Raw genomic sequence first — 23,255 nt, 5'->3', positions numbered from 1 at the left:
TTGTGGTGGGATAACCCCTAAGAACTGTAATGTTATGAGCCTTAGTCACTCTAGTTCATAGAGTGAGTAGAGTTCATAGAGACACACTTAGTCTGTGTCCAGTAGGTTCTGCCCAGCAAATCAGGGAGAATAGGGGTGTATCACAGTGTTCCTTAGTCTACACGGCTTTTCACAGCATGTGCTTCTTCTGTGTGTCTCTGGCAGCATGGCCTGGGCCTCCTTCACCTGCTGCATGGCCTCTGCTGTCACCACTCTCAACACCTACACCAAGACGATACTGGAGTTCAAAAGGAACCACATCAAGGGATATGATGGGACCCTCAAGGATCACCCTCAGCACCACCAATGCTTCATACAGCAAATAAGCAGCTACTATGAGCCCAAAGGCAAAGTCTTCCATTCAGTTTCTGAAGGAGTTGACTTCTACACTGATCTGCAGCAGAAAATGCTACAGCGGGAACCAGAGCTGGACCTGGATGAAGTCTTGGGCCAGACAATTGGGGAGGATCGCTGTTAGGGATGAGTGTACAGGGACAGAGCAGTGGGGTTTGGGATGCACAAGAGCTCTGAACCAAGCAATGGCACCACTGTTAGCAGGTTTTGTGGAGCTCTTCTTGTCTCTACAGGGAGTGAAGAGGTGGGAACTGGGTCAGGGCAACTAGAGTAGAACTTTGGGGATCCTCTGTGGTCATATACAGTATGATAGGTGCCCTCACCTGACAAGGGTGAAACTGGAGGGACATGCTGGTGCCAGCGGTCTCTAAGCTCTTTCAGAGTTGAGTCAGATGGCCTAATCCCAGTATTGCACTTGGGAACACAGTCAGTACCATCCAGATGGCAAATTGCACTGCTGGGTAGTGTCACACTGACCTTCCATCAATGCCTCCGTTTCAGTGCTATGGTGAAGACAATCAGTGTTCATATTGATCAGCTGCCACCCTCTCTGAACACCCTGTTTATTCTTCATTTTCAGGCCCAAACTCTTCTCCCTGCCCCCAGATTAAAAGTCCTGCTGCAGTAAGAATAGGGGGTAGCTTTCAGACATCTCTCTCCTCCTCTTTCCCATCTGTAATGACTCCCACATATTCCCTTCTTGCTTTTTTTGCCCAAAAATCTCCCATTCTGAGGTACTTTGCTGTATGCGTCTGTTTACTGTTTCTTCACAACCTTTAAGAATTTGGCAGGACTTCTGCTTTTTATGTTACTTCTATTGATCTGTTCCTTTTTGTCCATTGTAAAAATATTGCAAACAACCCCTGAATCAAAACCCCAAGCAAACTCGTAATCTCTCAAAGGTGAAACACTGGTTCACATGACACATGATGCTGTCCACGTATTTATTTTGCTTCACTGCAGTTCAAATACATTTTTCCAACAATATACAGACAGACTCTTTATTCACAGTGGGGGCAGGGGAGGGGATGTGGCCAGGGTGAATTCACATTAAAGAGGAGCTAACATCACTGCTTTTGAACATCAGTTCTCTCAGGAAGAATCTCAGAAGAGTAACTACTTAGGTAACAGCCAATTCACCTTTTCCAGCAAGGTGGTGGCTGGACAGGAGGGAAGAGGCACTCCTGTTTAATCCCTCATACGTTACTGGTCCTCACACTTTCAGTCCTATTATGCAGCTGTATTAACTGACTACATATTATAAACACGAAACCCTGTCTGGAGGAAAATGCCAGGCCTAAAGCCATTGCTACAGTTGTGCTAATATATACAAAGCTATTTACACAAAAATACCATTAAACATATACAAACTGTTCACAGGCTCTGACATTAGGAGATCAGGGCCCGAGGACCAGCCTCGGGGTTTGCAGCTAAACCTGAAGGGCTATCCTGGAAGCTTTATATAGAGATGTGGGATGATGGAGAGGGTGATACAGCAAAGAGAGGTGTCAAGGGCCCAGGAAAGCAAACACATGGCTAATGTGCCCAACTGGAAGGAGGGTCAAAGTCTGCTGTCACCTCACAACTCATGGGGAAATGTGGGGAGGCTGGAAGGGCACATGCTAGACAGAAGAGTCCTTTGCAATCCTCGTCTCACCTGGCTCTGTTTAATGTCAAAGGCCATAGAATGGCATACAAAGAAAGCAGTTCCTATATTGTTGCCCTGAACTGTGGGGAACTACTGGGGCACCAAAGTGGTTCCCTTTTATATGGTCTTTTCTACTACAAGAAAATTCATACAGATGCTCTTCAAACACAAGAGAGAATGATGGCACACTCTGGGACACAGTTCAAAACACCTAACACACTGTAAACAAATGTGTCCCAGGGGTAGCTTGTTCCTCCTGGAGCTGCACACAGGGCTGGCAAGGGAATGGCAATATTGAGCTTAGAGTAGGGTTAAAATGTACAGAAAAGCTTTCTAGTTCTGTCTCTCTCTGAACTTCTAAACCCTGTAGCAGCAGCATAAGAATCAGCTTTTCTGTGACAAGATTGAGTGACCTTTACAGTGACAGTCTGGATGTGCTGGATTTCTATCCCAAGGGGGCTGTGATACATTTGCAAAGGGGGACTCTGCCCATTGGACTGCAGTGTGATGTTACAGTGACAATTTGGGTTTATAGAAACCTTAAGGATGGAGAGAAATAAGCTGTGAACCTTTCACTTCTACGTCACCCACATATGTCTGAACTTGGTGTCCTGAACGTGGAATGGGAAAGAAAGACACAAGTGCAAGGGGCCGGCAAATGCTGTGGAGACCATCTTTCTCTAGATCAGGTAATTCAGCCAGAGAACTAGTTTGTTTCTGAGTCTGGCAACAGCATGGACAAGAGAGCTGAGAGCACAGGAGACATCGGTAAGACCAACCCTGCAGGAGGCAGAGGCTTCTCTCCAAAAATAAAAAGATTAAAGGTGTCCTTTAGCCACACCACTTGCCTTGACTCATCATGGCCCACTCTAGGCATAGAGCTTGTTAGACTGCTTGAGAACACTGTTTGGACATAAAAAGTTGTGTCCTAAATCTCGTTCATAAATTAAACATACAAAAAATATACATATATTGTATAAATTAACACATATATATATAAAGCCTGATTTTATATATATATGTATATAAACTCTAAATTCACATTTCTGTGTTACCTGGAAGGAAGCATGCAAGAACAGCATATGGAGGGGGAGTTGTTGAACAAGGTTTCTCTGGTACAGAACAGGTCTGCCTAGGACAAACCTGCCTCCAGCAGCCTTCCCCAGACACCTGAAGAAAGGGGAAGTGCTTTTAGCCCTCATTCCCTTTATATAGCCGTTTTCCTGAAGACACACAGAGTAGCTTCCTATATTCCCCATACAGACCACAGGTCCAACCAACATCTGAGGAACCACCAGGCTAGAGCTGAAGAAGGAAAGACAAACAAACATTAAAGCCAAAATCTATTATCATCCAGTCTGGTAAAGTAGCAATTTACAAGTCAGCAACAGAACCTGGGCACCACTGTATGGAGGACCCTTGTTTGCCCACGTCAAAACAAGTGATCTCAGTCCCACCTCTCTGATCCTCTCAGCAAATCTCTCAGTCTCTTATGATCATCATCCCTGTTTCTTTCTAAGATCCTGTGCTGTGTTCAACTGCCTAAGTACATCTTTGCTTCACAATCTGTCCAGCTTATGCCCAAAGGGGCAGCCAGTCATCTTGCAGTCACTTTGCATCCCACCAGTCCCCTTCCATCCCAAAGAGCACCTTAACTGTGTCTGTAAGGAAGAGATCAGACGTTATCAAAGGCGTCAATTTCATTAGGGATTCCTGCACAATCTCACCTTCTGAGGAAAGTCAGCAAATTTCATCCGGGCAAGAAATCGCCTCACTTCTCCACGGCTGATTTTTGGAGAGCTGCTGTCCTTTAACCACACCATTCGACCTTGACTCATCATGGCCCACTTCAGGCCCAGCTTGCTGACCGAGAGAAATCCTGGCTGTTTTTCAGAGGTTGCGGTTGTTGTCACAGTGATGTGAAATGCATCCTTTTGGAGATCATTAATTCCAACTAGTCCATCAGAAAAGGGCAAGAAAATAGTGGTGAGAGGCAAATCAATACATTTCTCCCAAAAGAAATCTTATAGCCCTTACTCAGTCAAAACATCCACTAGATAGTATATTCAGTCCGACTTTACAATTGCATGTAACTTAGTTGACAAGGAAAAATTATTTTAACTTTTTTTTTATGCAAAAGTGAAATATAGACCAGAAATGGAAAGGTTTTGTCCTAGGTTATGCTTTTGAGCTCAACATAGGATATGAACATATTTCAAGATACAGTTCACTCTCAGCTTTCCTTCCCACACCTGTTAGTAGCTGTTCCTTACCTCTATAAAATAAGAAATTTGTAAAGCACTGGCAAGTCAGGTGACTCCAGCCACTGCAGAACGATCTGTACAGACCTCAGAAATCTAGTTTATAAAAAGCCCCTGTAAAAATAATATTCTATTTGCTCTTGACTGAACTGTGTTTTTGATACAAGTTCAACTAGATGTTACTATGCAGCAGTTTTTCTATGCTTCCTAGCCTACTTCTCTCAGTTCTGGATGAACTGATCTTTTATCCCACACTCCCATGCACAAGAGTCTGGTTATTCACTGAATGCTTTAGAAAGAGAAAGGAAATTGAACAGGGCCTGTAAAATCTTGTATAGATGTCAAATCCAGATCTACTTTTCCCTGAAAACACACATATATTTTTGACTCCCCCTTACAAAAAGAAAGATGAAGAAGCAGAACAGCTCCTATCCCAAAGAGCAGGAGATGTCAAACAAAAGCAAAAATGTATCTGAAGTGACAGAGAAAAGTTTTATAGTGATTTTTTATGCACTGCATGAAATTAAAAATAGCTCCATGAAAAGCAACACAACTTCTCTGATGTAAAACATGCATTAAGTCAAACTTAAACCTTTCCTTGGTTAATCATGTAAGAAACCTTGTGAGTCTTTTATTTGCAAAGTAGGGGGTGGACAGGATGCTCCTTCAGAAGGATGATGAATCTTATTTCCCACTGTTGTCCTATGTGTGGTGGACCTTAGGTGCTACCTTTAAAGGCACAACTACAGTCCATTGTTTCTCACAGTTACTTCTCTCTCAGTATTTCTAGCCTAGGTACTATCTCCTCCATTTGTACTCACCTGCTGAAGCAATGACATTGTCTGTTGCATTGGTGAGGTCCAAAAGAACTGTAGGAAAAACAGGGTGGAGGAGATAGAGGTGGTGCAGCCCTGGGCGCTCAGGTCTGGGACCAGGCTGCTGTTGGAATGCAAGAGACAAAAACATAAAAACTGGCTAGCAAAGGGGAGTCTAGCTTTGTCAAAAAATAAAGTTTTCTGACACTGAGTTGTTTTAATATGGATCAGAGGATGAAAAACTAGGGTTTTATGAAGATTAACTCCTAAAACCCTTTTTTCCCTAAAACAGAATTTGCTCCACACCTTCTGTTTGGTAAGGTTGAAATCTAGCTCTGTCATATGCAGCTTAATGGGCAAAGCTACAGTCTGGAAGTTAGAGTCTCTGTGCCAAACTGTGTGCCTGCATGGACAGAAGGAGCATTCTGGGCTGGGAACAAATATGCAGTTACAGCTCCTCAGTGCTGCATGAAAAAATTAAATTCTCAAATTTTGGGGTTTGTGGGTGCAAAATTTCTGTCAACAAAGCTCTATGGTGAAGAATTTGCATACAAAAACTCCTATGCTCAGTCTCAGAGAAGTCAGAATGTCAAAATAAGAGATGTTCCTGACAGCCTTTTTATATGTTAGGTTCAAGTTCAATGACAACAGGAATGAAAGACAGAGACTGAATGTGCCTCACAGAGAAACCTCAAAGTGAAGAAAGGATGCGTGCTCACCAAACTTTGCAACACAGGCTGTGTTTCATCAGCCCAGAAGAGAAAAACAGACTTCTTGTCCAAAGTCATGACTGAGAGTGCATCGAGTTGTTGCCTTTGCCATGGAAGTTCCTGGTTCCAAACAGGGAGGCCAGATTTTCCATCTACCACCACCACCTCAAGGCAGGGAGAGATTGAGCATTAATTGGTATCAAGGCATGGGTATGCAGAGCCCCCTTGCAGAGGCATGGTCTGTGCTGTTCCCTTTCATGCCTGTGGCCACACAGTAATGAGTACCAGCCAAAGAGAGGGGAAAAGCAAGGACCAGAAAATGTTTGTTGCTTTTTTACCCAACCTCCCCTACTCCTGTGCTGCCACTGCCCTCCATGCCTTCACCTGTTTTACCTTTTTGTTCCCATCTCCAGTCTGTGCTTGCAACATGAAGTCCAGAGTTTGGTCAGCACCAAAGTAACCTGGTACAGGCTGGCTGTAAATTTGGAAAAAGAAACACTCAGCCCCATGGTAGAAAAAAGTGATTTCAGATGGAGGCAGAATAGTTGCCTTCATCCTCCATTCTGCCTCTTAAAATGACAGGATTTGTCATGCTAAATAAGGTCTTTCATCCACTCAGAACTGTTCTGACTGTCAGGAATCATTTGCTGGTGGATCAGAAAAGTGAACTAAAATAGTAAAATGGCCCATGGTGTTTGTCAGCCATTCTTCAGAGCTGTCTATGTGGGGGTCATCCCTCGATGGGCTGCGTAGACATCTGTTTATCTCCCTGTACACAACTCTATCATTCTTTCCTTTGCATGAGACCCTGTACTGTTGTTGCTATAATTATATTAAATTACTCAGCCCTTCCAAAATGCATTTGTACATTTGGACTTCTGCAGAAAGTGGATGTCCGAGGCTGCCTTAGCTGTGTGAAATGGATTTTAATAAACTCAACATTAATGTCAGCCCATGATTCCTTGTATTTTTACTGCTGGGAGGTTTACAAGCCTTTTTATGACCTGAAGCAGGTTAAATGAAGCCCCTTCTCATCCTCTCACTTCTGGGTGTCATAATACATTAATATCTCTCATTATAACTGTTTTTTAATCATCTTGCTTGCTTTAGGCCTTCTGAGCCTTGACTCTGTCTTCCTTCAATTCACCACAGCTAGACATACAATTCTAAATAAGCATAGTTGAGTCCACAAAATTCACAGAACTAGAGATTTTATGGGAAGGCAAGATCATCAGAGTATATCCTCCCTCCTCTTATTTACTACAGATTTCTGTGTATCACCCAATTAACCAAGTATCAGTGGGCTGGTTTTGCCTCATCTTTGATGAGATTAATTCATCACTTCTCATGTCAGTCCTTGTGATTAACTGCACCCAAAGAAAGATTCCTGCATCTTCATTTTCTTGAACATGAATGGCTATTGCTTCAAGGCACTTCTTCTTGCTATGCCTGTTAGCTTCTGTTTCTTACACACACTTATGAACTCACCTCTTAGGTTTCTCTTTGATCATATAAACTCTGTAATTTAAATCTTCCATGCTAAAGCATTTTTTCCAGACCACTTTTCCAATTTTTTTCCATCTTCCCCTTTAAAACATGCATGATAGAACGGTTCCTGAACAGTAATACCACAGTACTGCAGAAGCTTGACTTTATATTTACGACATCAAACAATGTCATTTGCTTTACAGACACCTTTGGCAACCAGGTGTTGCTTTCAAGGCAGTATAATGAGACACTCCTATAGTTTGAAAGCTCTCCAGTAGCAAAATGAAGTAACAGGCAATTCTACCCTATGACCACAAACTCAAAACATCTCCTAAGGTGCCTCTTCTCATGTCCCTTATGGGTTACAGTCAGTGGCAGATCCCACAAACTGAATGCACACAAATATATTGGATGCTACCAATCAAGTGAAAAATCCCCTGGGCGCTTTCTCAAATGAACCAGAAGGCTAGTAATTATTCTGCCCAACAGTAATCCCCCCAGCAACCTGCTATTAATCCTCTCTCATCTGAAACATCCATTTACAACACAATTTGCAACTGCTTACTCAATTTCATGGTCTCTGAACTTCACCCTTGTTTTATGACTACTGATTGTCCTTTATGGTTTTCCAGGGATCTTGTCAAAAGCTATCTGGAAATGAAGCACATCTGCAGTAGCCATGTTGGTTTTCTCAGAAATTATTCCCGTAGGTCTGGACTCAGTCTGCCTGGATGAAGTGGCATGCTTGGGGCAGGTTTACCCAGGAAAAGGGGTGCTCACAGTTGGCTTTGTAAGCTTTGTCTAATAAGGAATTTGTTATGTTTGACTCTGTGGTAACATCCCTGACCTGCCTTTGTCCTCCAGCCTGTGATGCTTAAGTAGAACTTAAGTTCTATAAAAATCCAAACAAACCTCTTAATAAAATGCTTTCCCACAATACATTCAGTGTAGTAAATTTTGTCTTAACTCTGAGAAAACAGGTAGTCCAGGAGTTTAGCACAGTGGCCTAGAACAAGAATTGCTTTCATTATTTTTCAATGATTATCTGACAGCTCCTCTATGTGTATTTTACTCTGTCCCTTGGGAGGTCAGGGAATGGGAAAAAGCAGCAACCTTGAATACTATCTGTCCAGAGATATTGTGAAGTCTCTGACCTCAGAGATATTTAAAACCTGACAGCACACAGCCCTGAGTAATTCGTTCTAGCTTGTCTAGAGTCTGCTTGAGCAGGTAGGTGGGATTAGGAAATCTCCAGAGGTGCCTTCCAACCTCAATCATACTGGCAAATAAGTTTTCAACCCTTCTTGATTGGTATATTCCAATTTATTACTGCATCCATTTAGAAATTTCTTGTGTATAACTGATTCTACAGCACCTATGAAGTGGCTTTGCTTAGTCAGTACACACCCTTTAAACTTGATGCCAGACACATTCAGAAGTCTGCAGATGCTGGGCCCAAAACTCTTCTAGTCCCATTTCCTTTCCCCATAGCATGATCAACTAGCCATAACCCATTCCTAAAGTCATAGATTATGTCACCCATCAGCCCTCAAGAATGTGGACATTACCTGAATATCAAAGAGAGTTGAACACACCTTTTTTTTTTTTTTTTTTAAATGAAGTTCCAGTGCTTTCTTCTCATTTATGCTCTTGACAGTTGGGTAACACAGAGCTGAGAGCTGTTTTCTTTATTCTCAATACTAAAGCAAGCAATTGTTTCCCATGTAATTTCCCTCAATTGTGCCCAACTGCCCTTTGCAAATATTTAATACTGGGCAACCTGAAATTGCTGGTTATGAACAACCCAAAGATCTGGAAAATGACTTAATTTCCGTGTGTGAAATTAGAGGATGAGCAATATTATTTTAAGGTTTACATTTAGTATAGATGGTGTGCTGACTGTCATCAGAATGCTCATTTTCACCTTTCAAGGAACATTAAGATCTCTGGGCCATATTCATTCACCTGCTCTAAATTCTTAACATGACTAATGTAACTGACCCTCTCCACTGAAGCCATGGACAGCAGGTGGGCTGAATCACACATCAGTAATCAACTAAATTCCAATGCCACATGATTCCCATGACCTCAGTGTTGGGTACCTGAATCAAAACACTTATCTGTGATCACTCACAAGTACACAGCTCAAGTTTCCAGTCTTCTGTTCCTTGCTCCCCCTGCCCTCCTCACTTGGCTCAACAACACAAACCTCCAGGTCTTATATTCCTCTACAGATTTGAAGAATTACTGTCAATTGCTTTCTAAGGAACGCATGAACTGAAAGTCAGGAAATGGTACAGGAAGAAATAGGACAGAAAAATGTTCTCAGCAAGTAACCTGCTGATATTCTGCAGCTCCAGGGTCCAGCGGCGCTCCAGGTCCTGTCCCCTCAGCAGGATCAAGCTCTCTTTGGTTGTGATGAGCAGGTTGCTGCAGTTCGTGTCAGGTGTCCTCACTGTCTGCAGAAAGTCAACACCCCCACTGGGACAAATGGGAAACAGAGGAGATCAAGGCTTGCATCTGTACATCTCAGTACTAGCTGCCTGTCCACATGGCAATTCCTAGAGTCCTGGAGAAGCCCATCTTTTCCCCAGTGCTGTGGGTTCCTCAGTTAAGTGAGCTAAACTCAAATGTGCGGTCTTTTGAACATCATGAGTTACTACAAAAAGCATAAAGTTAGGAGTTCACATTTGCTCCACATTTGAGGTCTGTCTCACAGTTTGGCAGTAAAGAAGAATGAGCTGAGAAATCCAGGCCCATAGACTGAGTTTCCCAAAGAGACTCCATTAACTAGGAACACCTCTTTTTTTCCCTTCAGCAATGCATATTAGGCTGAAGAAAGGAACAAGGAGCAGAAGAAGCTAAGGACTCCCTTTTATTATACTCTGCCCTCCTTTGGTTAGGACAACCAGAGACAGGAAGGAAATTATGGGTTCCCCATAGTATTCCCCAGTTATCAACTGGACAATGAAGAGAAGGACAGTATTGAAGTAGAAGCAACCACCTCTAGGAGTACTAATAAGTGCCTACCCTTCCCTTCCTCTCCCAGAAGAAGCAAGATGACAAGTCCATCTTCTACCTGTAAATGTCAATGAGCTCTGACAGGTTGACAGATCTGCGCTTTTCCCACTCTGGCTCCTCCTGCTGCAGCATTGCAGGAAAGTTGTCCCGGTTTCTGGCTTGGGTAAAGATATCCCTCAGGGCAACTGCTTGAACATTACCTGCCAGGAAGAGTAAAGATGAAGAGTCCTGACTGCAAAAGATAACCTAGTGGAACAGAGGGTGATTGGGACCACCGCAGCTGTGGTAGAAGGCAATGAAATGCCATGAGCTGGAACTTCCCTGACATGATGTGCCTTTGGGAAACTCCGAGGTATTTGAGACTAGCAGGTATTGGTGCTCCTGTACTTTTCCACACCATGGCAGTGAGACCTGTGCTTTTGCCCTCCTAGCTTTTACAGCAGAAGGCATGGCAGAAGTGTCCCAGGGACATTCTGGAACATTTCAGGTAAAACAAACGTTTTCTCAGGGAGGTGAAATGCTGCAGAGGCAAGGTGCATCTTACCAAAACCAAACAGGATGTAGATGGCTCCCCGGCTGGTGATGTGGACTTGGGGGCCAATCACTTTCCCTTCTCCATTGGTACTGTACTTGACAGGCCCACCCAAAGCAGTTCCATTCTTTCCTGATACCAAGATGAAAAACACATCAGGCTGCAAAGAGAGAGAGAGAGAGATTTTTATCAGTGTTTTCAAGCACCTCTGCACTCAGAATCTTCTCCCAACCCCACAGCATGAAGCTGCATTGATCATTTCCCCCTCAGCAAGGTCTAGATAGTGTTTGCTTTGTCTTTGCTCACATGCTTCCTGGGCATCTTACATTCCTGTTTTTCCCTTGACACAAATGCATCAAATATGAAAGGGACTTCAAAAATCTGAGTTCTTCTAACAACATCAATGTTAGAATTGTGGGGAGAGATAAGCATAAAGGAAATCTGCATCTGAATTAATCACACGAGTATTTCTTTCTTTTGGATAAGCTAAATGCTCCTTTCACCAGAGATCCATCCCTACACTGCTGCTAAACCACATATTCACTGAACAGAAACAGATAATTCTCAAGTCTCAGTCAGGTGCAAATAATGACCCTTCTGTTCATTCCCAGCTGTCAAGAATGCAGGTAGTGTCATTATTGTTTGATCTCACTGCTCTGACCTACTGGAAGAAAAAGGGTGCTTTTCTGCAAAATCCAAGGGAATGAAAATTAGGGGCTCTTGCAGCTCCAGTTACAGTCCTTCCACATCAGTTGATTTTTCCTCTACATAAATAGTAAAGGTCCTTCAAAACCTCAAGTAGGGATATGTTGTACCTGTGTCTCTTTGAGAGCCAGAATAACAATATCCCTAATCCCATCTCCATCTACATCTGGAAGAGTTGCAGCTGGTGCAGCCAGGATCCCACTTGAGAGATGAATGGGATTCAGTGTCCAGATGGTCTTGCCTGTGGAAAGAACAGGATAAAAGAGATCTGTACTTAGAGAACCAGAGGGCATCCCTAGAGGGTTCCACAAAACCTTCTTGAAAAGGGAACAAGAGAGATTATTTGTCCCATTCTGTGTGAAGGAGAAAGACACATCTACACTGCAGACAAACTGCAGTGGGAAGCAAAATTCTTATCCCAGCATTTCTTCAGACTGCCTTTGAGTCAGGCCTCAAGTCCTGCTGTGTTTCCTTCTTAGCATCTCTTTAAAAGACCTGAGCCCTAAACAATTTCTGAAGCAGCAGAGAATATTTAAGGTTCATTTTACGATGAAGAACCTAAATAAGAGTGCTGCTCTGCAGGACAGCAGTTGTTTCTCTCAGCCAGCAGTAAAGGCTAGGTAGATGTGAGGAAAGGAAACAGATGGACAGTTCTGATATTCAGAGTGCAAATCTGTGTCTCAGTTAAATTCCCAGCAGCAAATTACCACTCCAGCATGACAAACATTACTCCACCTCAGGGTGAAAGCATGTCAACAGACGTGATGTCAAATGGTTCAGCAGTCCAGCATGGACCCAGCTGGAAACACAGTAAAACCAGACATGCAAACTTGCAAATAAACATCAAAAAAAGGGCAACAATTAAATTTCATGCTTTTACTTTTTCATCATTCTTTTGCTAACACTAACCAGAACTTCTGGTTCTTCAATCTTTAAAAATGTTCTGCTGCTGCTGCTCTGTAGGATAAAGTTTGCTCCTGAATGACAAAGTAAACCAAAGGCTAAACTTGTACATTACTACTGCTGGTAAAGGAGGCAGCTCACGATCCTGACCCTGCAAACACTGTAAAAGTAACCTGGTCCCTAAAAGCATTTGAAAAGTGTGGGAAGATAGCTGGGGGTAAAATTAGAGGAAACTTGAGAAGTTGTATTCACATCTGAATAGAAGTTGGAACAGTGCGGAAATTATAGGGTAAAATACAGTTGCTGCTCCCTGGGTAGAATGTGACTGGCATGCCTGAAACCTATTCCACAATGACTGCCCACACCCACAATCTGCAACCATAGCACCTGCTAAGGGGCATGGAACAAAGAGTGGAGTGAAGTGGGAAGTCTGATGGCACTCTGCAGCTGATAAACACATAGCACCCGTCAGCCAGGGGAGATAGGAGAAGGTGTCTTGTTGCTGAGCCAGCAACTGTGGTGAAATCGTTGTCCCTGGATGAACTGGGTTCATTGAAACCTAACTGTAATATTAACACACACCTCCATCCCAAAGTCACCTGCCTTCAAGGTTCCTCTTGGTTGATTTCAAAAACAACCCTGTACTACCTATGACTACTTCTGCCAATATAATTAATGTGTTAGAACAAACAGGAATCAGAGAATGAAGGTGCGCATGATCAAGTGATTAAAAATGCAATATTCATTCACATCTAATCAATTCAACTATTCTGCTGCAAGGGTTCCTGGATGTCGTGTATATCCTTATGTAACTTCTCCAAGAATGCTCTTCATCTTTGTATCGCTGTTAGGTAGGTCCTGAGTTGTACCAGCAGCTCAATGCTAATGAGAACAGACTTTCCATATTCTTTATAACATAGAGATGCTACAGAATAAGATCAACACTTTGAAATATTCTGTGATGTAGGATGAAGATGTTGCAATAGAGATGAAATGTTTAGGATTCTCTTATCCTGTGTAACTAGAAACTCATTAGTGTTTTGACTCCTTTCTGTGTGTCACAAAGTAATGGCCACTGTGATGTGCCAGAGCCAAATTATTCATGCTTATTAGTCCTTTAAAGAAAACAAAAAAGCAGTAGCATATTTCTAATATGCTGGTAGTTGACTTTACCTGTGGAGGCACTGAGAAGGCTGAGGAATTTTGATGTTCCTGTAACAAGGCAGACAGGCCCTGCAGCTGCCCCCAGTGACAGCCCATTGCACTGCACACTTCGCGTCTCTTCTGGAAGCTGGATGGACCACAAAGTGCTGCCATTCATACCAGAAAGTGCCACCACAGTTACAGAGGGTCTAGAGACACCTAGAAGAGGCAGGAAAGACAGAATGTAATCCTTTGGTGTCAGAGGGATTACTATGACTACGTTACCTTGGGTCCTTGTGCTGGAGATCCAGCTCTAGCTCCTGAAGCTAAGTGGTTCAAGATAGACAAATCCACAGTGCCCGAAAGCAAAGGTCAAATGTCATCTCATGGCTGCATTTCTCTGCTGCAGAGTCTAACAGTGATCTCCAAACAAGATGGGCTGAAAATCAACAGCCCAGAAAATCATGGAGGTTGGACCTGAGCTCATAGCAAGAAATGTGGTCAGTTGGGCAGGAAAACCAAGTTCCTGGGGTCAATGTGCTCACTTGTGGTTACTTCCTTGTGTGAAATTTATTGCTGTCAAATCAGACTGATTCTTCTAGTCCCCTCTCCCACAACAAAACAGCTACCATCAAGGGGAAACCTTAAGAGACTCCCAAGGCAGATGTCACCTCCAAGCACTGGCTTATTTATAATTCTGGAGCAACAGAAAATGATTGGTGGTCAGAGAGTTTTTTCCTTTGTTTTCAAAAGGAGTTTCATTATTGTGAAAAACAGACTGAATGCAACAAAGTGGTGGAACTCGGTGTTCTTTTTCCCATTCACCAGTTAGCACAAAATAATTGTAAAATAGGCTATGCTGTTTCAATTGACTGTTGGCTCTGATTCCAAACTTTTAGCTCAGCCTACCCTCAGACATAAGTGTGGTTATTGTAATTAATTTCCCCCTAGTATGGTCATATCTCAGTATAAGATGAATTCCCACACATTCCAAAATAACAACAGACCCAGTCAACTTCTGTCTTACTAGTAACACATACAGCATGTGACCTAATGACACAAAGGGCATATACAGGCCACTGGCTAAATACAAGGCTGAGTCCAGTCTCTAAATCAAACTCACTCTCTTCTCAAACTGAAAATCATGTGGCTTATGCTAAGGGGTTGCCCCAGATCAAGTTATCTTTGTTACATTGATAGGGACCAAGAACAACTAAGTCCTGAATGCAGCTCACAGCCGCTGTGTGTACAAGCTGGAGAAACAGTTAACAATGTCCCAGATTACTCCACTGGGTGCCTATTCCAAGCTTATCTCTACTTGGCACTGTGTGAATGCTCCAAGCACAAGCTACAGGTGGGCTGATATCCAGCTATGTGAGTTATAGATTGTGATCTGCTTACACCTGTTTTAGTGTCTGGTTTTTGTCTTCCAGCACAGCTACAGCCCAGGATTCAGCTAGGTATGACTAGTTTCATTCAGAGCGTGCTGACTCTGTTTGTATCTGGGATGAAAAATAAAAGTAATGCAATGGCAAAAATATAGAGTGCAAGAATAACCTATATAAACTGAATACAGCCTTTATATCAACCATATATATCTTCCATTTATATCTTTCTCTCTCATTTTTTAAGTTACTTTACAGTTTTCTCTATGTTCATAGGTTTATTTTTATAGAACTTGCTGTGAAATACCAAGGGCCTTGCTTGGGCCATGGAGAAGAGTGGCTATCCCTACGCTCCAACAATATTTTCATTATCTCTTTCAAGAGCCAAGGCATTTTGCTCCAAGAATTTTCTTCAGGTAGTGCAAGGTATGCTTACTTCCTATATCTCTGAGACAGAATAGATTCACCTGGTACCAAGCAATGCCAGGATAGGCAGAGGCAGTACAGCAGGCAGCTGGGAACCTCCAGGACTTCAGAAGCCCAGTTCAATACGATTTGGCAGCTGCTGTGTAATGGTGGCCAGTATCAGCAGGCTCTGCTGTGTTACCTGGAGGGTGGGAGGACTAACAAAGAAAGCAAAGCAGCCAGGAGGAGGAAGCAAGGCAATACCTGCTAAACAGCCAGGCACAGTAGCCTCCCCATCAGCAGTCTATTATTTGTGAATTAACAGTGATTTGGAGCCTAGCAAGTATACAGAGTGACCTGGAAAAAAAGGCAGCAAAGTGAGGGTGTTTCTAAAAACAAAGTGTGCACAAATGCAGGACAAAGAGACAGAGTTGCCCCAAGATGAGGTAAGGGCAAACAGATGATGCTGACCAAAAGGTATAGAAGCACAGGCTTGTAATAAAAATTTTAAGCATGACCAGCCACAGACACAGTACACCAGCAATTTTAAAGAACTCTGAAAAGAGCAACACAGTGGATTTGCAGTGGCAAGAACACAAACATACAAAGGTCCATACTGACACATTAGGAGGAATGGAAAGGAGCTGCGGTGCTTACCCATGACACTGGCATTCATCAAGGCAGTGAAGACAATGAGGATGTCAGGGAGGCCATCACTGTTCACATCACACAGTTCCAGGGGGGATAACACACCACCTGCAACAATTACAGAGAGCAGGTCAAAAAGGCCACCCAGTTCATTTTTCTCACTGGGAGAGGAGAGTTGGCCCAGAAATGAGACGTGTGGGTAGACAAGCCTCACAAAGTCTGCTAAGGAAGTCACACCATGGTAAGATCTTTCATTGCATGGAAAGGCAGAAGGGTAGCATCTAAGTCAGAGAAAGGAAAAGGAAAAATGGAAGAGCTAACAGAAAAAAGATTCATGTTTCCCACTTCAATTTCTGAGGCAATGTGAAGCCACATATCTTACGAAAAGCTTAGATTTGGAAGCCAGGGGTGGAAAGCAAGGAGGGAGAGACATATCTAGACCTGGCAGAAATTGTTTCACAAAACAGTGTTACTTTATTGCAGAAGCCAGAATGGGAGATACTTTAGAAATGTTACCAGTGACTCATACAGTTTATCCTGTATGGGATAAAAGATCTCAAATGTTGACATATGGAATAAAGTAGGACTAAAAGACAATGGAATAAGGTTAGTTAAGCTAGTTAGAAGACATAAAGACTTCTATCCCTCTCCACTCAAACACAACCACATACTCCACTCCACAGCATGGAGGTACTGGTAAAGTCCAGGCTGTAAAAAGGGAGGCACTGTATTTTAAAGTGGGCTGGGCCATCTCCGTCTGGAACACAGCACAACATCCACACAAAAAGGCAGGATGGAAGAAGAGTCAAAATAATTTTTGATGTTTGCAGAAACAAAATCTTGTGGCACTGTTATCTGTGGATGCCAGATTTCATATGCCTCAGCTTCAAGAGTGAGCAGGACACAGCCACCTGTCTATTATTTTGGAGCATCCCTAGTGGTGAGGAAGGGTCTGTGCTCTGACCTGGCTCTCCTAGATAGGTCTCTCCCACTGATGCCCAGCCTGGGAGCTGCCACCTCCCCCATGCCAGATGCTGTTCCTGGAGCTTTCTCACCTGCTCCCTGACCTAGGTTGCGGTTCCAGGTGTTATGCAAGTCTCTAGGGGGACAGGGAATTAGAAATGCGCACACCAGCACAAGAATCATCGAGATCACCACAGTGAGCAAAAAGATTGCAGTGCGCAGGTATGGCATGAGCGAGGGAGCAGCCTTCTGCTCCAAACTCCCAGCTGTCTCTGCAGGATAACCCTCGGGCGCACTCTCTGACGTGTGCTGCTTTGTCATCCCAACCTCCACATCAGAATCAGGGTCCTGTATCTCTTCAGGGGGGCTCTTCCCATTCTTGACCCCCCCATTCTTCTGGATGTTGAGTACAAGGTCATCTTCACTTTCATCACTGTCAGCCTGAGTGAGGGGATCATATTCCCCAAGGTCTGGGCTCTTCTTTCCTGAGAAAAAGAGATGGAGACAGACAATAAAGCATGAGTTTTTGCAGGATCTCAGTGGAGAAAAGGCTGCAGTAGACAGTGATACAGAAGGGACGACAGAGTAGTCTGTATTTGCATGGATCCAAGTGAGAAGTGTGAGAGAAATGATAGGGTCTCTCTCTCCATAGTCGCATCTGTGGGAGAAAAGATGCTGACAGTTTATTTTCCTCAGATAAAGGGGTGTGTGTGTGTGTGTGTTTGGATACATATATGTACGTGTATGCATATGTCTATATAGAATTCATGACTGATTTAATTCTCATACTTTCTTGATTGGTGATGAAACTTGAAGTCTCCCTGAAGATGAGGGGAAAGTAATTTTGCCCCTTTCAACCAGTAACAGGCTGATGTCTGGAGGAGTCAGGCTGCTCCTCCAAGACACCACCTTCTCTGCATGGCTCAGTTCTGCAAGAGGGAATGCTCCAACTCCTGCCCGAGGCAACCACAGTGCACCTGCTCTGTTCCTGCTCCCACCAGAGCCAACAGTCTGTGCTTAGCCTGGCCAAGATAGATAACTCAGTACTGTTCCCTTCAGGTGGTGGTACAGCAAAGTAGCTTAGCTTTAGGTGTGTCCTGCACAGATGCCTGGCACACAGATGACTTCCCCCAAGCCCTAGACAGCCGCAGGGAGTGTGGCGAGGGCAGGTGTAGAGGCCGGTCACACACCCTGGCGTAAGCCCAGTGCCATCTGTTTATGGGGACAGGGAAGATCACGCAGAGTCACTGCCCTGAGCTACGAGTGGAGGGTCACGTCTCAGGGAGCTGCCCTGTGCCACAAGGCTGGGCATGGAGCCATGGCCAGCGCTCTGATGATTGCAGAGTCTCAGTCTGGTTCTCTCTCTCCAGTTCCAAGGTGGGACTTTGCTATCCCAGGTATTTGTTTCATTTCCTTTTGTTTAAAGCTGATCTGAAACAGGAACTAGCTTGTGCCCAAAGATTCCAGAAGTGATACATGCAAGGCATAACTAATAAGCAAAAATATACAAACTGTAACCCCTCTCGGACACTAAGATAATGGGAAGGCTTTACAAAGCAAAAATTTTAGGGCTTTCATGATTATTCCTCCTGAGTAAGATAGCATACCTTACTTCTGGTTTTCCTGTTAAAGACACTCAGATGTATTGTAGTACCTAGCTAGTGCAACACACCTATTTTGCATCATCTAGAGTGTATTTTGCAGCACATCTTATCTCTTATTTCTTCCTCATTTTTCACCCCACAAAAGGACCTTCATTTTCCCTTTGTCTACCACTTATGAGTGGCATTTCAGCTTTATTTTTAGGATTTAAGAAAAACTTTCAATCACACTAAAAACCAAATGTCCCACACTTGGTGGATCAGCCAGGACAATTCACTAACATTGAACAGAAGGAAATAAAAAAAACCCCTCACATTCCCCTATCTAAGACAGACTCTTCCTTTTTGAATTAGGGGCTTCTACAAAAGACTCAAAAAATCTGGTGCATGAATAGATTCCTAAAAGCAGTTCCTTGTGGAGGCAGAGCATCCAACCAAGAGATGCTGCATTCCTGAGGGTCGATCTGGTGTATCCCTGTAACACACTGCATTGTTTAGCATAGGTCTGCTCTAAACATGCTCAAAATGTGGGTTTTTCAAGAAGTCTTGATAACCTTGGCTCTATCCTGTAAGTGCACAGAAGGCCGCCGACCCTAGTGGCACACAGCTCTCTGCTCGGAGGTTGCAGTGTAAATTGCACAGGTGTCTAATACCATAGGTTGTGCTAAAAAGTGACTGAAAGGCTACTCAGTCAAAGCAAAAACTTCTAGAGAGGTCTCGCCACCAGGGTACTTGCAGCTTCTCATAACAGATCCAGATGTGCCAGTTCAAGCCAGGTTAGAATGGCATGAAAAACAAACATGTCTGGCCCAAGAGTAAATGGTATTAAGCCTGGGAAGTCAAAGCTGACAGCTATGTTAACTAGACTGCTCCTGATTTTGGAAACTGGTGATTTTTGAGTAAAACAACTCAAAGCATACTTATGCTTCACATATACTATGTTTTGTTTAATTATTTTAATTTCAAACAGTCAACCAAAAGACTGGAACCTGCTGTTCATCCTTGATGCAACTGAAAGCACTGGTATCAATTAAATTTATCTGGACCAGTTTTGTTCTGGATCCCTTTCTGGAGACACACAGGACCTTGAAAATATGGCTCACCCACTCCTTGAACTGGCAGAAACTGATACGCTGGCAACATCGACAGTGGTGTCAACCAGTCTGTAACAGGAACACCTGTCCTACTGAGAACCACTGATCAGCGGCTAGAAAAGAGCTACTACACAGCAATGACAGCTTTTGATGATCTACATAGTTAAGAATCTGGAAAATTATAGGAGAGCTATAAAGCAGAGAGTTGCTCAGTCCTAATTCATGTCTAAGCCAGAGTAGGAATCAGAACTGGCATTCCTTCGCCCTGTCTTTCCTCAAAAGGCTATGTGGCACAGCCACAAGGCACAACCATGCAGTAAACTCAGGCATAAAGTGTCCTGCAGGTTAGTTTTTTTTAAGTCTAAAGGAGAGAACATATTGCCCTTTAAGAAGGGCTGCTGGAGCACTCATCTAGCTCATGTAAAACCCAGTTGTGTATCTCATCTCAGAGGATTCAAACACTTATCTCCCACTGCTCAGAGAACCTTAACCAATATGTAGGTGTTGTGGGAATGTGTATGGAATGCTGGTAATCATGTGCTCAGCTCAGCCTCCCAAGGCTGGTCTGTGGTGCAGAAAACATGCAACTCATGATTCACCTGGCTGAAGAGAAAGTGGAAGGAACATGACTCTCCATCCGAATTTTAGGTCACTTGCTGTGGGAAGGAAGAATAACATACCTGGCTTTCACTAATCACTCCCAGATGATTTTTCAGCAGAAAAGCACAAACATAAAAACAAGTAAAGTGTGAAAACAGAGAGAGTCTCACACCATTTAGAGAATGATGATTTATTTTTAAGTGCTCCAGAAGTCAAATTCTTTCCTTTCTGGTCAACAAGGCTCAGGTTGTAGAAAAAGGGTTTGTCCGTCAAGAGAAAGCTAAAACTGCCTCTGTTGCAAGCAATCAGCTGTCAGGGAACACATACAATTTTCAGTTTTCCATTGTGGAAGTGGAAATGTTAAGATCTGAGCTGGCCTCTTGGTTAAACTCTCATCATATGTCCCGAAAGGATAACCGCTGTGTAGCCTTCATGAGAAATTAGTCTCTGTGCCAAAGCAAGCTGCAGTTCTGTGGCCTTATGTAGGTAACAGGTCTGTTTAACTCACACTTTGTTACCTGTCTTCCAAAGAGACTCCAAGTGTATATAAACCTTGCATCCACTTCACAGGTATGGAGTTAGTACCAGCAAAGTCAGTTTCCCTACTGCTCTGTGCTCCCTCCCTCCTACAGGTAGAGTCAACAAAGCCTCTTCTGTTCTGACCTGCTCTGAATTGTGTTCCATTTTTTCCACAGCACCCCTGATAAAACAGAGGTTCTCATTCAGTGGCCTGTGGTTACAATCAGAGCAAGTAACTGGTCATATCACCCTGGATTTTCTTTTTTTTTTTTTTGCAGCCACTGGAAGAAAAAGCAAATACTGATGATGGAGGCTTTCAAAGACAGAACAGAGAGAAAATGTCCCAACCTATTGGCTTTCAAGGGCAGCAGGTCTCTAAATCATGCTTTATGACTTTGAAAATGCCCCATGTATTTGCCAAATGCTACTTTCACACAGGCAACCATTGCAGTAGAAGAATGTGACCTCTCAGTGAAGAATAGATGATCATCGTGTGATCATGATCTGGAAAGAAGGGCCCCATTAGGTGATCTGTGTTGAAATGAGGTCCCAGTCATAATAAAATATTAATTTCTTGTGCTGATGGCTTCAAAGATATTAACTGTAACCTTATTTTTCCTGGTTTCAGCTGACTGGGAAGGCTTTTCTTTGCACTCACGTTGGAGTGAAAAGAGCAGATTTTGGACTTCAGAACTAGAGTGCAATTTTCAGTACATTATTCCAATGATGGTACACTGGTTCCAGTATCTGTTGTACTAATTTCATGTTCTATTTATTTTTCTGGCAGTTGGCAGGCACCAGTCTGGTACTGGGTACTGCAGACATATTTCTAAGACCATGAGGAGATAAGTCGCCGCATGTTGATTTTTAATTAATTTAATGAGATATGGCAGGAAAAACAGATATAGCAATAGGCCCTCTGCTTTCTCATTGCTGTTGAAAGCTGCATTTTTCAATAATTAAACACACAAGAAAGGAATGATTTCTGCAATTTAACCTAAGGATTGATGCGAGAACTGTTCTCTTAGGTGCAGCTGCAAGGCTTGATATGATGTTTTCCAAATCAGTGTTTCCCAACAGCAGATATCAAACAGATCATGCTGGTTACAAAACTCTCAGAAGAGAGCTGTACTTCTTATTGCACAGTTCCCCAGCAGTCACTCCCTAATGCACACACCTACACCTACCAGTTTGCACTCTTCCTAAACAGACTTCATGGTAATGTATTCCTTCCCATTTACACAGACATGTATATATATATATATATATATACATGTAAAACTAGAAAGATACCAACTTGCAAACAAAATTTCTTTGAATGAGACTCAACAGGCACCACATAAATGAAAACTAATGAATCCTGGTAAGGGTTATGAAAAGATGGCAGGAAGGACCTTGACAACATTACTTTGACCTTCACAGACTGATGGAGGAAGAAAGTATGATCAGTCCACTGAGTGCAGCCTCACAGTCTGGGGCCGTGCCAAGGACCACTGTGCCAAGGAGGAGCCCTCCCCAGCAGCACACAGCTGGGCCCTGTCTCTGCCCCAGGGCTGTCCCAAAGGCAAGACACGGTTAGAACGAGTAACAAGGCACTTTCCCATTGAAGTTAATGCAGCCAGGTGCATTGGCACCGTCCACAGTACATCCAACAGCAACTAGCATGCTCCCAAGATCTGGTTTGGCAAGGTGTTTTAATTCCCTTTTAATCTCTTTACTGAAGGGAATGGCTGTTGGACTGCTGCTTACCGCACACAATAGCCCCTTATGCTTGAGTATCTTTTCATCTCGCTTAAGATCTCTGACTGGAAGGTGCAAAGGTGGCAGGCAGGCTTTAAACATTTACCTGGGTAATTGCATTGGCACTTACCGAACTCCTGGCCCGGCTTCAGTGGGTAAAACCCGGCAGGAGCATATCTGAGAGGTCTGCGCTTCCCTTCCTCCCGCGCAGTCCCCTCACAGGCCCGCGGCCCAGGCCCCCCTCTGCCACACACGACGCCCTCCGAGCCCCGAGGCGCTGCCCCGGCCCCTGCGTCCCTGCCAGGGCCGCGAGCCCAGCGCGGAGCCCGCCGGCCGCCCCTCACCGCCCGCACCCCCGGGCCTCTCCCCACATCGCCACATCACTATGGCAACGCGCCCCGCAGCGCTCAGGCAGCGGCACCCGCGGCTCCCGCGCCTCCCGCGATCAGGGCTGCCCTGGACGCGGCTGCCCCTGCCCGGCCCGGCCCGGCCGGCGCTCGGTCCGTCCCGCGGGAGCGCAACCCTTACCCGGCAGCTTCAGCGCCCGGGACAGCACCGTAGCCATGCTTGACACGGCAGTGCGCTCGCGCGCCGCCCCCCGCCCCGCGCCGCCCCGCGGCCTGCTGGGAATTGTAGTTCCCCGGCGTGAGGAGCCGAGGCCCTCCATGTCCCTCATGGTCC

General features: G+C 44.0%; 2 protein-coding genes across 6 annotated transcripts in view; one reads left to right on the top strand and one right to left on the bottom strand.

Annotated features, from left to right (window-relative positions):
• Positions 1 to 1,380, top strand: part of GSG1 (germ cell associated 1) — a 14,741-nt gene extending 13,361 nt beyond the window's left edge. For all 4 annotated transcript variants that reach the window (XM_015628605.3, XM_015628601.3, XM_015628599.3 and 1 more), the window contains one exon: positions 205 to 1,380. In XM_015628605.3, coding sequence (XP_015484091.1) covers positions 205 to 517 — 313 coding nt within the window. In that variant the 3' untranslated portion in view covers positions 518 to 1,380. The remainder of the gene's footprint in view (positions 1 to 204) is intronic.
• On the bottom strand, positions 1,326 to 23,200 carry FAM234B (family with sequence similarity 234 member B). Of its 2 annotated transcripts, none has more exons than XM_015628594.1 (13): positions 23,103 to 23,200; positions 17,113 to 17,505; positions 16,067 to 16,165; positions 13,650 to 13,838; positions 11,684 to 11,814; positions 10,881 to 11,028; positions 10,395 to 10,536; positions 9,653 to 9,796; positions 6,221 to 6,302; positions 5,837 to 5,992; positions 5,124 to 5,241; positions 3,769 to 3,995; positions 1,326 to 3,346 (listed from the first exon to the last, which is right to left on the bottom strand). In XM_015628594.1, exons 1-13 carry the CDS (start codon positions 23,137 to 23,139, stop codon positions 3,341 to 3,343), a joined length of 1,872 nt encoding a protein of 623 aa, XP_015484080.1. In that variant the 5' UTR covers positions 23,140 to 23,200; the 3' UTR covers positions 1,326 to 3,340. The 2 variants fall into 2 exon arrangements, with proteins under 2 accessions (XP_015484080.1, XP_015484082.1); XM_015628596.1 differs by having other exon boundaries at positions 5,124 to 5,238.
• Between the last annotated feature and the right edge of the window lie 55 nt (positions 23,201 to 23,255).

The sequence above is a fragment of the Parus major genome, chromosome 1A, assembly GCF_001522545.3.
Source record: "Parus major isolate Abel chromosome 1A, Parus_major1.1, whole genome shotgun sequence".
In the NCBI taxonomy this organism is placed as follows: Eukaryota; Metazoa; Chordata; class Aves; order Passeriformes; family Paridae; genus Parus; species Parus major.
The sequence above is the reverse complement of the archived record's forward strand: the minus strand, read 5'-3'. Positions and strand labels throughout refer to the sequence as shown.